Source organism: Canis lupus, chromosome 12 (genome assembly GCF_003254725.2).
Source record: "Canis lupus dingo isolate Sandy chromosome 12, ASM325472v2, whole genome shotgun sequence".
NCBI lineage: Eukaryota > Metazoa > Chordata > Mammalia > Carnivora > Canidae > Canis > Canis lupus.
The window spans coordinates 64160534-64175996 of record NC_064254.1 but is presented as its reverse complement, the minus strand read 5'-3'; the positions used below and the strand labels follow the sequence as shown (position 1 = coordinate 64175996).

At 39.6% G+C, this 15463-nt stretch overlaps 1 protein-coding gene across 1 annotated transcript in view; it reads right to left on the bottom strand.

Annotated features, from left to right (window-relative positions):
* The window catches only part of CRYBG1 (crystallin beta-gamma domain containing 1), a 200362-nt gene that overhangs the window by 9238 nt on the left and 175661 nt on the right, over positions 1–15463 (bottom strand). The window contains exons 10-17 of the mRNA XM_049092426.1: positions 14338–14373; positions 13214–13368; positions 12239–12365; positions 12001–12146; positions 5306–5432; positions 5069–5101; positions 3947–4059; positions 2062–2191 (exon numbers count right to left, since the gene is read on the bottom strand). Coding sequence (XP_048948383.1) covers positions 2062–2191; positions 3947–4059; positions 5069–5101; positions 5306–5432; positions 12001–12146; positions 12239–12365; positions 13214–13368; positions 14338–14373 — 867 coding nt within the window. The remainder of the gene's footprint in view (positions 1–2061; positions 2192–3946; positions 4060–5068; positions 5102–5305; positions 5433–12000; positions 12147–12238; positions 12366–13213; positions 13369–14337; positions 14374–15463) is intronic.

Below are 15463 nucleotides of genomic sequence, written 5' to 3'. Positions count from 1 at the left end.
GTTTGGGGTGTGTGTGTGTGTGTGTGTGTGCGTGCACTTAAATATAGATTTGGAGATAGCTTTTAGACTCCTAAGCAAATTAAATATCAACGTTTTAGATATTTTATTGTTTATAAGCTAATGAATCTTCCACATCATTCCAAGTTTCTCTGCTACTATTTTCACATCTCAAGAAAGGTCAGCATTTTAGTTATTTGAACAGGCAGGGAAGGACGAGCTAAAGCCACCTCCTGTATGCTCTTCCTACTTTTAAAACTCAAGTCATCAACTACATGTGTTTAAGGCTTCTTATGAGAGATCAGCTACAAAAAGCCAAGTATTTCTACAACTACAGACAGACATATCTGGACTTGAACCTCTGCACTCTATCTTGATGTTTTGTTCTACTGAACATTGCTTGGGCTACATCAAAATGAAAGGTTTCTGTTCAAAAAGGGACACTATCATCTGAATTAGCACATATGTGACGCACTGGGAGAAGACGTGATTGCAAGTCCTTAAAACAACAGAGCGATTTAAAAACCAAGACGGGGGGCAGCCCGGGTGGCTCAGCAGTTTAGTGCTGCCTTCAGCCCAGGGCGTGATCCTGGAGACTCAGGATCGAGTCCCACGTCGGGCTCCCTGCATGGAGCCTGCTTCTCCCTCTGCCTGTGTCTCTCTGCCTCTCTCTCTCTTTGTCTCTCATGAATAAATAAAATCTTTAAAAAAATAAAAAATAAAACTATGAGGACTTTCTGCGACTCAGTAACAACAACAAAAGACACAAGACCTTGTAACAAAAGATAAGACCTTGGCAAAGGATATAAAACAGGCAGTTCACTGAACAGCAAACCCAAGTGACTAATTCGTATGTGAGATACCAGTCTCACTAACAGTGAAACATACTTTCAACCCAATTTCTTCAAATTGATGAAAGTGAGAGAATTCCCAGTAATGGTAATGACGTAGAAACCAGGAACCCACATGCTCTCCTAGTAAGGATCTCAAGTAGTGGAATTTGGCAGTGCCTAGAGAAATTCATGCACGTGAAATCCAGCAGACCCACTCTTATTTATTTTTGTTTTTTTTTTTGTTTTTTTTTTTAGATTTTATTTATTTAGTCATGAGACACAGGCAGAGGGAGAAGCAGGCTCCTTGCAAGGAGCCTGATGTGGGACTCGATCCTGGACCTCAGAATCAGACCTGAGCCGAAGGCAGATGGTCAACTGCTGAGCTACCCAGGCGTCCCAGATCCACTCTTTTAAAATACATACCCCCAGGAGACTTCACACAGGTCAACAGGGATATATGTGTGTGTGAGAGGATTAAGTAAAATAAAATATGATGATGAATACTTTAGCCAATTAGAATCAATAAACTGGATGTACGTTCAGCATAATGGGCAGCTCTTAAAATTTTTTTAATGTAAGTATTGGGTTTATAATGATGAGAACTATAGTATCATACTGTATATAAATTAAAAGCCAATAGTTTTTTTAAAAATACACTTAATAAGAATATCCGAGCTGTATCCCATACACATCAGAATGGGTGCCCGTAAAGGAGAGAGGCATAGAAATAGGAATCGGGCATGCAATGGAAAAAAACAAGATAGGAAAGGGACCTTGAACTAATCCTTGATGACTGTGCCATGGCTGACTCAACACTCTACACCTGAAGTCTGAGAAAACAGCCAACCAAATCAACTTCTATGCCAAAGATCTAAAAAGAGGGGCGTATGGGTGGCTCAGTCGGTTGAGCACCTACTTTTGGCTCAGGTCGTGATCTCCGGTCCTAGGATCAAGCCCCATGTCAGGCTCCCTGCTCAGTGGGGAGTCAGCTTCTCCCCTCCCTCTCCCACTGTGCTCACTCTCTTCTCACTTGCTCTCAAATAAATAAAATCTTAAAGAAAAAAAAAAAAAAAGATCTAAAAAAAAGGCCAAAACATCACAGGAAGCAAAGTTCTACTACCACTGTTTTCTCTGCATCTGACTTTTAAGTCCTGAGGAAGCCTGCCTGTGCCCCCATCAGCTGTGTGAGCCCCACATCTCTGTGACACCGTATTCACACGGACATACTTACAGCATCTATAAAACGAAGAGACTTGAAAGTTGCTCCAGGCAGGCATCCCATTGCAGAGAGACAAGGATAGTGGCCTTCTTCCAACACGTACTGATTACCAGAGAAATTTTCTCCATCATATGCAACCCAGCTACGATAGGAAAAACCACATATATGTAGAATATGTAATTTGAATATTCCTATTCAGGAATATCATCATTTTGAGAGGTAGCCTGTTATAAAGCACAATGCGTATAGCTAACCGTTCTTTCTTCAAAAATATCTAGGCCTATTTACTGTTTTCCATCTTTGGCAAATTAATATTCATAAGTCAGCTGTCAGTTTGGCATTTGGGAAACAATTTTTTTTCTTCCTCCATGAAATTATTCGTGTTTTTACCTGTATACCTTCCAGTATTCCTCGGCCCTCTCCTGGGTGCCACCATTCTTCAGCCCCTGAGTCCTCTCTGAGTAATCCTTCAACCTCCACAGCTAGTGGATCTACTGATTTCCTCCCCAAATTTCTCTCTTTTATCCTCATTTCCAGCACCTCTGTACTGGGCCAGGAGTCCAAATACCACAGTGACTTATCTTTTTATTTTTATTTTTTTTTAATTTTTACTTATTTATGATAGTCACAGAGAGAGAGAGAGAGAGAGAGGCAGAGACATAGGCAGAGGGAGAAGCAGGCTCCATGCACCGGGAGCCCGATGTGGGACTCGATCCCGGGTCTCCAGGATCGCGCCCTGGGCCAAAGGCAGGCGCTAAACCGCTGCGCCACCCAGGGTTCCCTGCCACAGTGACTTAGACAAGTCATTTAGCCCCTCTGGGCCTCACCAGTGTCAGTAACATGGTGATTTACCATGCTTCCCTAGAAGAGATGGGGTTTTTTGGTTCATTCTTTTAATCCAACAAGTGCTAACTGAGGATTAATTGTGTGCGTCGGGTACTTTTCCATTGCTGGGGACAGAAGAGAAGATAAAATCCTTGGTACCATCAGGTTTACACTCTAGTTAGCTGAGGCAGACAATAAATGAACAACAAAAGTACCTAGCTGGTACTAATAAGTGAAGCAGGCAGGGGATAACGAGGAACTGGGACAGAGATGGAGGTGTGTGCTAATAAACTGGACTTTTACTGTAAATCTGTGCACTTGAATGCTAAGCCAGTGCAGTTTCCACTGTGCAATGCTAAATGATAGGCTGGTGCTGTTGAGACCATAAAGAACTATATGATTAAAGGCACCATTACTATTATTATTATTATTATTAGACTTAATTCCTCATCATCTGCACAGATGGCTTCACGAGTTTTCCTGACCAACTTTCCATGACCTTGGGCTCTCCCCTCCTTCTAAAGCTTTTGTAAAACTATTTTCAGCACAGCACTTCGAGCTCATTGCCTTTCCCTTCTTGTGTTTTCTGTGGCATCCATCTCTTACGCTCAGGGGTAGCCTTCATGATCTGATCCCACCTTCTCCACAGTACAAAGACCTCTCAGCTCTGGGGTGTCGTGCTCCTTGATCACATACACACCAGCTCCACGCCAGCCATGTACTGCCTATCATGCAGAATGCCTATCCTATTCCCATCTACCGGTAAAAAAAAAAAAAAATCTACCTTGAGAGGCATCTTAGAGATTATTTAGAGTCCTGGTACAGGTGACAGGACAGGCTAGAGAGCAGAGAACTGAGTCTGAATCACACTGTCCGGTGATGTGATGCCATGTCACCCTCTGATGTCCGGCACTCAGATGCTGCAAAGTACAGTTTAGTACTAACAGGGCCTTGTCTCGTTCGGTGGTTTTGTATAATATCAAGCAGCTAAAGGTGTCACTAAATACTTGCTGATACGTGAATTCTAACCTTTCGCAGCAATTAGGCTCCTTCAGCCCACTGTTTTACTTACCTCCCTCCTAAAACTCTGCAAGACTTGGTAGAGAACGAATCATCAATTTGACTTGTTGTTTCTTCAAAACCTTGACTGCGACCTTGAAACTCTGGTTCTGAAAACAACTGAATCTTTGAAAAAGTAAACAGAAACACGTGAAATTATTTTCCTGAACACATTAACTCCTTCAGCCTTTGAAGTGATGCAAACATGACCTGTTAACTCTTGTTACAATAAACTACTATGAATTTTATAAATCCTTTAATTTTCTATTTCTACATTAATGATCAATTAGAAATACTTTGGCCGCACCATTCAGGCTTACTTAATTCAGAGACATCAAAGGACAAGCCAACAATAGAGGCCGGTTTCTATAGAACACCCTGTTGCGACAAGCGGTGAGGCATTTTAAAGCTTTATTGTGGCCAAAAGTAATTGTTCATCAGTTCTAACATTTACAAGAAACTTTATTTTGGAAACATAGTATAGTTTTCCTCCCTCTCAATGGAAGATACTTGCTGACTTATTAGAATCTTGTGTATGCCAATAAAGGAGGCTACAGTGGTGTTTGTGCCTCTGTAATTAGGGCTGTCTGAACTCTGAACACTTCCATTAAAAAGCCTAAATGACAAATGTAACACTTCAGTTGATGCAGACAGTCAGCACTCAAAGGCTTGCATGAGAGACCATATAAAAGAGACCATATAAAATGTTTGTCTAATGCAGACACAGCAAATATGAAAATTCATTTTACTGTTTATCACAATAACTATGTATTGTTTGAAATATTAATCCTAGCTTACTAATATAAACTGATCGGTATAATGATATCAAACTCAACTTTATATAAATAACATTTTATAAGACATTTAGATATGGGTAAGTGCTATCAAGCATTTATAAAGGAAACCAAAATCTATTTTATTTTATTTTATTTTATTTTATTTTATTTTATTTTATTTTATTTTATTTTATTTTATTTATTTATTTTTTTCCAAAATCTATTTTAAAATATCCTTATGCTCTCTGGTATAAAAATGGGTAAAAACTAACAAAATGTCCCAAATGCCTCACATTTTACACATAAGATCAGCTTTTCAGCAGAAGCCCCTAATTATAATAGATTATTTTTTAAGTTACCTGATTTCGTCTCCTTGGGCCAGTGAAAGAATCCTAAAAATTTTTAAAGGGAAGAGAGAAGGACATGAATAGACTGGACATATCAAAAAAGTTCTTTCTTCCAGCTCATGAGCAATTACTGTTAAAAATAATCTCAGAACAGTTTCTATCGTGTTATGTATTACATAAATTAGAAGTCCACATTGAGGAAATCCAGAATTCAGTTAAATATTCTCATATGAAAGTATAACTCCTTACCAAACATATGGGTTGAACAGAAGAGATCTTACAATTTTTGCCTCCCCAGTCCTCAAAACTGGTATAGAAGCCTTTATCCAGTATATATTGTTCTCCCGTGAAGTCAGGATTCTCATAGGCTACCCACCTAAAGAAACAAAAACACTGACTTGTTATAGTTTGTACTTTTTTTTTTTATATAGTTTGTACTTTTTATGTATAATAAAATTACCAACCCACTTAGGTAAATATGTATAAGAAACTTCCATTTGTTTTCATAATCAGCCATCTTAATTTTTCTAATCTCTATTAGTCTCTTGGGAGACTTGTCTGTATGACAAATCGAAGTGACAAGTGAAAGTATCTTTACTTGAACCTTTTGGTGTCCTCACTTATCAAATACTAGTCCCTGAGAAAGCCCCAGTGGGGGATATTTGTCTGTATTTCTTTCTAATTCTATTCTGAGGAAACCATCTGGACTTCCAAGAAGTACCTGTAAAGTTCTCTTAGTAAGCAAGCAAGAGTTTTTTTTTGTTGTTGTTATCGACATCTGTATTTTTCCAGAAAGATTACAAGAAACTACCTCTCTGTTTTTTTTTTTTTTTCCTCTCTGTTATACAACAAATCACACTGAAAAAAAAGTTGACCAAAGAAATGCTTTGGAAAAAGTACAGCAAGGGGAAACAGCATGTGCCAAGGTCCAGAAATGTGACAGACTCTGGTGTATTGGGAAACTCTAAGAAATTGGGAATTACTGGAGAAAAGGAGACACTGAGTGGGGGAGGGGCTGAAGCTGGAAGGGAAGAAAAGATCAGAGGCACAACAGAAGTATAATACCTCTATTACAAATCATGGCAACTTCAGTCTTTGAGTGAAAAACACATTCTTCAGGTTGGCATGTACACACAGAGAGATAAGAACTCTAACACTGTGTGCAGGAAATTCAAGCCAACGTGAGTAGTGAACTACCCTTGAGTTTAAATATTATTTGAAACACTAAAATAAAGATGATTAGTAATTATGCTACCTTGATATCAATATGTAATCATCTTTTTATATGGTACATTGGTTGAAGTTCAAGAACTGGTTACCTTTATAAACACATTGTCCTCCTTTTTGCAAGGTCATCATATTATTTGGGTTATAAGTTTTGTTTCCTATGCAAAAATTAACGATTTTAGCCAAGCTGATTATAAAACAAAAGTCTCCGTATCCTGAGTGGACTTCCGTCCATTTGCATGATAAAAAATTGCTCCAAATTTACCATTAAAAAAAAAAACAAACAAAAAAATACAGCTAAGTAATTAAAATTTTATTTGGAATAGGATTTCTGTCGTGATGTGTCTATGCACAGTAAGCAAAACTGAACAAACACTCAGATACTAAAATCTCTTCTGGGATGTTTTCTTTTGTTGCCTCACAAGTGACCTACACTCAGAGGATAATCAACAAAACCAACTTATTGATGTGATGCTACTTTCTAGCCAAAGATAGTCTTTAAAAGGTTTTCACTTCTGTTATATTCAAGAGCTAACTCAGCGTCTCCTCCTGAGTTCATCTGCTGCCCTGCTGATCTGCTCACCGCTGAAAGGAATAATACGTATATGCCTGCATTTATACTCAAAACTTTCCAAAATGCTTTCACATCTATGACCCCACTTAATCTATTTTACAGAAAGGAAAACCTTAAGACACAGAAAAGTGAATTCATTGATTCTTTCAACAAACGTCACCTGGCCATTCATCATGTGCCAGGAACTAGATGGCACTCGGCATGCAAGGATGAAAAAGACAATCCTTGCCCTTGAATTTACAGACAGCTGAGAAGTATCACAAGGAATTATTTGTTGGCATTTCCTGAGTGGGGAATAACTTGTCCAGGGTGACACAGCTGATTAGTGACCAAGGATGACTGGGCCAGGACTGTGTTTCCCAAGGCTCCCCATGCTCTTTCATGACCCAGGCTGCCATTTCCCTTATCAGGTTTCCTTTCATTTATTCTTCCATTGAGCCACACTTAAAACAGTCCACACACTTCATAACTAGAACAGATTATGATTATACTGTCAAAGGGGCTTGACCTTAGACAAAAACTCAAATACAGGTATTATTTAGGAAATGAACAGCAACCAAGGAGAAAAAGAACACTGCAAAAATCTCTAGGATCAAGTAGCTTATAACAGCTAACGTCTGTATGTGCACTTCCGACCATCTGAACAGAGTAAGTGCTGGAAGACCAGTCAGCCCATTTCAGAAAATACTGCTCCCCCACTTCAGAACCTCATTAGCAATTTTTAAGACCTATCCTTTAGCATGGTGAGGCGAGGAGTTAGGAGACCTCGTTCTAGCTATGGTCATGACATTCACTTCCAGATAACTTTGAAGGGGTCACTTAATCTTTGTGAAAGATCGTATTTTCATTTATAGGTAAGGAGGTTGGCCAGGATCCCAGTGCTGACATCGTGTGAGGTTATACAGCTCCTGGGAGCCTGGGTGTGCTGCCTTTGCTCACATGGCCTTTGGCTTGTGAAAAGAAGTGACAACTAAGTAAGAGCATGGAATCCTACTGTGTGAGGAGGAATATCTGCACAGCAAGAGTATCTACAAAAACCAGGATGAAAGAAAGGAAGGAAAAGAAGGGAAGGAAGAAAGAGAAGAGAAGAGAGAAAAAAAAAAGAGGTTAAGTCATATCAGAAAAAAAGTATTCCTGGCAGGCTCTGTATCTGTAATAAGTTACAGAATTTACAGGTGGCTGAGAAGTATCACATGGAATTATTTGTTGTTTGTTCTGAGCGGGGAGTGACTTGTCCAGGGTTAACAGAGGGCTAAAAGGCCTTTTTTTGCTTGATTGACTTCCGGTTTGGAGGGGAAAAGGCTGTGAATGGGAAGAGATGGAATGGAACACAGGAGAGAAGGCAGTTCAGCAAGCCTGGGAGGAAGCTTTAATCCAGCTTCTTTAGTCCTTTAACAAAAATCCAGATTTCTTTTTTTTCAAATCACTAACAAGTGAGAATGCTCTATTTCCTTATAAAACTAAAATAAATCACTTGTAAGGAAACACCCAACACCACATAAACTCATCTAATTCATGGAGGTTGAAACAAACAAACCACTTATTAGGATGTTACTTGAATTGACAGTAGTGTTCTTTTCCTTCCAAGATGCAGCCCCAGATGCATCACCCATTAATAGGAGGGTTAAAAAAAAAAAAAGAAAACTCAGATCTGAGATTCTTGGGTATACCTATAACTTATACTCGAGACTTGTAAGAAAAAGATTCCTTACTGTCCTTGTTTAAACATATTCTGTACACATGAATCAACACTTCTCGTTTATAAGGTTGATGGGGGTGGTGGGGAGAGAGCGAGTACAAGTACCAGCAGGTCCCAGGCTGCTGCAATCACTGCTCGGAGCTTAAGGGCGGCAGGGCAGCCTGGCCCTTCCGTGGAAGGGAAAAGGAAAAAGAAATTCAAACAACAGCACTTTTAATTTTTTAAGCTGGACTCTAGAAATATTTCCTTTTGTTCTTAATCTTAAAACAAAAAAAGTTAGCTCTGTTTCCGCCATTTGAACGAGATAGCACAACGTGAAAATGATGAGTAGAGCTGAACAGGGAGTGTCTCCTGATGTTGCAATAGAAGCGGAATCCAGTTCTCGAAACCTCAGTTGGATTCATGAGCATCCTTCCCGAAGGCTGGTCTCTGAGCTAAACATGAGTTGACTGCCCGGGGAATTTATTGCCCGTGTGATAGGAGAGTGCACCTCCTGGGAGACACCCAGAACAAGAACCTCAAAAAGGTTTCCTGAAAAGTTTTCAGGTTCCATCCTGAGACGTGAGGAACCAAAGTAAAATTCTTATTTACCAAGAAGAATAAAGTCATTGAAATCATTCTTCTTTGAAACCATTAAAAACAAAGAGGCTAGTCTTCCTCCCTCGTGTTGGCACACCTCAGCCTCCCAGCCCACAAGGACCAGGTCCCACGCCAGCTCTTGGGCCAAAGTCTTCCCCGTGTACAAACTGGAAAGTAACCTCTCTCTGCTCAGTAGATTCCCGGAGCACGTAATCTCCAGGTCTTTTGTAGCAATGATTATGTTTTATATGAATACTGTAACCTCTGTGAGGACACCATACAATGCTTTGCACATAAGAGACCTCAGTAAGTATCTGTCCAATAACCAACCCAGTGAACCGCGAGGAAGCAGCTGGTTCTGGTTTACAGAAGCCCTTCTACAACCACACAATTTAAAAGGAAGTGGTGGTGATGGGGGAGTGATGTGTGCACACCTCCTTTCAACTTCCCCCAATACCACAACTCAACTGCTATAACCAGAGAGAAAGCCTGGCAGGAAATACAACACTAAAGGACTAAAAATCGAAACCTATAAAAACAACGTTTTATAAAGGAAACTGACTTCAAGTAAACAAAAACTGGATTAAAAAAAAAAAAAAAAAGACTGGCTCTGGGCACAAGCATAATGTACATAAATGCCCTAAGGGAACGCTACCCGGCTTCCTTCTGCTTCCTCTGCTAGCATGACTGGACTCGGACTCATGCCACTGATACACCTGTGAGCTCCAAAACGTACAACTGTTTTTCGAGACTGAGTCGGTCACTATTTTCCTTCTAAATAGTGAACTTTAAAGCTAATCTCAAATACTAGAGGGCCGTGGCAACATTTCAGATGACTTCTGCTGTACCATATCTTTTGTCTACAGCAGATTGTAAAATGTTAGGGCTCCATGGCAGGACCCAGTTAGGAGGCATTTCCTGCTAAGAATGAAGACCGAGAAGTCCCAGATGTCACCCTGCCAAGATGGTGCCACAAGCAACAACCTACACAAGGATTTGGTGAATATCACTAACAGTAAAAGCATATTACATCATAAACACAACTCCGATATCCAGGGATCCTATGGGAAGCTCCGTGAAACATGATACAATTGAGGTTAGAATGATCCCAATAGCCTAGGTTACTCATGACATAAAACAAAACAAAACAAAAAACTTAACATCAAACACTTTCAACAGAACCAATGTCAAATAATTTCATAGAATTATTTAAGAATACTCTCCCTTATATATAACTGACGTCAACCTGGATAATAAGGACGATTGTTTAACTTCTCTTAATAGACACCTGTTTTGCCCATCTGATATCTGTCCCCATTCTTTCTGATATTTCCGGGGATCAACTCACCCCAATCGTCCTGTGGGATGGAGCCTATCCTGCTCCAGGACTGGGCACATAACCCAGGTACCATCATCTCTGTGACTACGGTGCTTGGTTCAGGCAGGTACATACAACCCAAGCTGAGAGAATCAATGTTAAACTTGGAAACTTTGTGGCAAAGAGAAGCACTTTCCACTGGACACAGTGAGAAGAGCAAAAGGCAGATGATGCCGCCTTAGGGCACCAGATGGAAGTAGCCTGCCTTCATCAAAGCCAGCACAGAAGAAAAGCCCAATCAAGAGACAGAGAGCAAGTTCTAATGACAGCGTCTACACCCTATATCCAGCCACGACTGAGGCAAAATCTTTCCAAGAACTTTTAAGTTATGGAGACCAATAAATTCCATTTTTTTAAAACTTACACCAATTTAGGTTGGCTTGTAGTTGTGTGCATCCCAAAGAATCTTGACTGATCATCTTTCAATAAAAGCTTACATTAAATAAAATAAAATAAATTTAAATAAAAGCTTTACATTAATAAAGCATTCAATGGCTAACTCCAGGTACACTGAAACAGTAATTTTTCTGTCAAAATAATAGTGAAGAAATAAGATGAAGCAGGTGTAGGATGTAGGGGCTGAGGGCAGGCTACCCCAAAAAGTACCACAATGGCATATTGATTATTTCAAAGTAAAGTTGCTTAAACAGCCTGTGTAAAGACATTCAGACCCTCCTCTGTCCTCCTGAAAGCAGGAAATAAATCTCCCATGTGAAAGGTGCCCTCCCTGTACCTGGAGGTAGAGACACACCCTCATCACCAGAAACAGGGATTTAGAGCTGAGAAGGCCAGAAAAACAAACCTTTAATAATTTACATTAGCCCAAATTCTGTTTAGAATTCCTTACTAATTGAAGCTTCCAAACAAGTTTTATCCTGTCAATTCCTCAAAAATATATTGTCTCTCTGTCTAAAACATATAAAAACGGCCTGCCTTGGTCATTTCTTTGGGTCTCAATTTCATTACTGGGCCTCCGTGAGCATGTAAATGAACTTCGGTGGGGTTTTTTCCTCTTGTCATCTCATGTAATCTATCTTATGTCAATTTAATTCTTACACCAGCTAGAAGAATCTTGATGGTATAAGAAAATTTTTCCTCCCCTGAAAGGACTAGAGGAAAATTGAACGGGACGTTACCCTAACCTCTGTTTTCTGGTGTTAGATCGTTATTTTTTTATTTGATTCCCATCATAAGAAATCCAGGAGCTCTTCCATTCTGCAGAATGATAAGAGAAGTGAAATCTGTGGGTTTCTACTATCATGAAACCCAAAAGTCTACTGCAATATTATATTACACATGAAGAAAAAGATTATATGAGAAGGATTTTAAAAAGCAGTTATGAAAATATTGTGGCAGTATGTATTAAATGACTGATTTAATGTTGGTATGTTTATCTATTGAGTGTCTACTCTGTGTCCGAGACACTATTAGTTTAATACAACCCAAGGTAAAAGTGTTTAAGATCCCAACAGGGTCATTTCACTTACACTCCACTCAGTACATTAATAGACTGTGTCTTCAATCCATATCCGGTCTCCTTTAAGTTAGCAACAATTCCTAACACATCAATACTGGAACCTTTGGATCCAAAGTTTTTTTCACTGTACATTATCATGTGAGCATTTGAAAAATCCTATTAAGAAAAAAAAAATTCAAAGTTCAAAGGCTAGCCATTTATTATTCAAAAAATATCAAGTATTAGCCATCAGCTTTTCTTTAACTTACACCTAATATAGGTCGTAAAGACTGAAGTTCTCCATTGTAACCTCCCCAATCTTTCCAGTCCTTGTACTCCCCTTCTTCAAGCAAATACTGATGACCTGTAAATCCAGGCTTCTCATAAGCAACCCAACTGCAACAGAAAGAACATGAAGGAGTAGTAATTTACATTAGTGCTAACATTTTTCCCATGTGTTTAACAGTTTTATTAACAATTTCTAATAGTTATGAAGCTAGACACAGATTCATCCATTACAACCATCGGAATTCTTTTCTGAAATTTAAGAGACTAATAGAATGGCCCCCTAAAGAACAACCTAAGAAATATACATCAAAGTTCTGTAAAGGAGTATAGGGAGTGTGTGTGTGTGTGTGTGTGTGTGTGTGTATGTTTAATAAGAAAGACTCAAAAGAATTTCAGCAGGAGCGCTTGGGTGGCTCGGTAGGTGAAGTGTCTGACTCTTGATTTTTGGCTCAGGTCATGATCTCAGGGTCTTAGGATCAAGCCCTGCCTCCACTCATTCTCTAATAAATAAATCTTTAAAAAAAAAAAAGAACCGCAGCAAAGAAAACTGGATAAACTTTCTTCAATGAGTAATTATTATATATTTTTGTCTATTTACAAGACCATTTTTAGTGTATACTTCTAAAGGAAATACGTAAGATCTATAAAGTATAAAATGTCATAAAAATAGCAAACTAACAGCTCACTATAGTATGGAGCATAATATTAATAAACAAGATGTAAATATGATCAGTCCGGACTAATTTATCAGCCTTGTTCAACTGACTGGCCCCAAACCATCCCCTCGAACTGCCATGTGAAATCCGGGTCACAGTTAGCTGAAAACATGTTTAAAATTCACTGTACCATGTTATTTGTAATGGTTTTTGGGTGGCGGCGGTGGGGGGGTGGGAATGTGATACTACTTCACTAAAGGGATAAAAAAGAAACCCCTCTGGTTCCTCCCATCTACTTACATTCCTCTCAGAACTTTCATTGAGCCCACAGACGTAAATGACGAACTGTCATCTGTCGTTTCCTCTGTTTCACCTGCTTCCGTGATAAAACTACACATTTCTGTTTCTAGTTCCATACATTTTCCTTCAAAGAAAGGCTTTTCATAAATAACTACCTATAATAAAGATGAGATATGCCAGTAATTGTAAGAAGTTAAAGATCTCAACAGCTAAACATTAAATCAGTCATTTAATACCACTACATCCTAGAACACAAAACTTTCTGATATTTTTTTAATTAACTAAATAGCAGTATTTTATCACTTTAAAGCTCAGAATTTTTCTCCTGATGTGGTGCAGCCCAAAGACAGGTTCAAATGATAGATTATAAATAATTGGTCTAAAAAAATTGGTTTTTGTTCAATGTCGAAAACCCATATTTAGGATTTTGCTTAGGACAAACTAAGGAATCAGAGACTCCCCTATTGCCTTAAAAATGGAATCCAGGGACTACTGGGTGGCTCAGCAGTTGAGTGTCTGCCTTCAGCCCAGGGTGTGATCCTAGAGTCCTGGGATCGAGTCCCACATAGGACTCCCGGGATGCAGCGTGCTTCTCCCTCTGCCTGTGTCTCTCATGAATAAATAAATAAAATTAAAAAAAAAAAAAATGAAATCCAGAGGCTCCTGACTAGATTCGTTGGTAGAGCACGCAACTCAACTCTTGACCTCAGGGTCATGAGTTAAAGGCCCATGTTGGGTGTGGAGCCTACTTAAAAAAAAAAAGACAAAATATAAATGTCATAAATGTGCAAAGTAGAAATAGCAGAGAGGGAGATCTTGTGTTGAGAACTAAGTTTTTTCTGGCTTACTGGCAAGCAGCAGCAGGCCCCGCAATTAGTAAATACAACCACAAATTATAAACTTAATACACCAATGAACCTTTTAGGCCATGGCTACACATACTGTGAGTGATTATTAGTGCCATTAGTAAGTATCATCTTCCAGTCTGAGCGATGGTATGTGTCAGCTGGGACAACTTCCTCTAGCTGCAGTTATGTTTTATGGAGGTTGCTACGTAAAATCACGTAAATATGATCTTCATGGGGATGGCATGGGAATAAAATTTAAAGTATATACATGTTTACCTTTGGATCTGTAGGGAATTCGACTTTACGTCCACCCTGAAAAGAAAAATAATACAGTAAGAAAAACGGTTCTCCATTGACAGGTTCCCATTTTATATCACTCATGGCGGTGAACCTCCCAGCGTGAGTGCATCTGGTTTAATTTCTGTTGCAACAGCTCTGAAGTCACCAACGGTGCAGAGGAAGAATGAGGAAGACCGTGTACAGCGGAGGTGGTCTATAAGCTGAATCTGCATGGTAGGTCTGTTTTTTAACCTAATAAGCTGCATTGTGTAGTTTGTTTTTAACTCAGAAGATGTCTTACAAAAATGCATCTCTCTCATTTCTCTTAAGACGAAGATTCTGAGAGGCAGCGACCCTCCCCTTGTGCACTTACTACCTCTCCACTGGGCTCATTCTCCAGCCAGGGCTTGTGCCCCGTTTGCCTGTCTGCACCACTCTCTCAGTCCAACTCCCAGCCACCCTCGCTCAGGTCTGTTTGCTGTCTGGCCCCTGCAGGTACTTGATTTTGCAACCCACGGCTTACAAAACTGTTGAGTTCACACAAGTTCACAACACAATATGGTCTGGAGGACTCTTGAAGTAATCAGAGGAACTGTTAGATAGAATTGAAAGTAGCCCAAAGGAGGGGTCTGTGGGAGGAGTGGCTACACTCTTATATTAGGGTTTTTTTTAAATGCACCCCCCACCAAATAAAAAGAAACTCACTAAAAATAAGTCACAGAAAAAGGTATTATTACACAGAAATAACAAACAGGGCAAGAGTTAGAATCAGCAGTGGGAAAGTCAGGAGGTTATTTTCTACCCATATAGAACAGCTTTTAGAAAAGTGTAGCCAGAGATGCTCAAATGCACCAAAAAGAACTGTAATTATAAAGGAATGTTGCTGATTTTATCAACAAAGCAGAGCTTAACCAACCAAGTGCAGTAGCCCCTCCTCCATTATCTGCATTTTCACTTTGCAGTTTGTTACCCAGGTCGAGGACAGCCTGGAAGCAGACCATCCTCCTCCTGACATGACTCAGAAGGTCAGGAGTAGCCCAACGTTCCTAGGGTTGCCTCAGCCCCTCACTTCACTTCAGCTGTCAGGCGGGCACTTTCTCATCTCACCTCATCACAAGAAGGG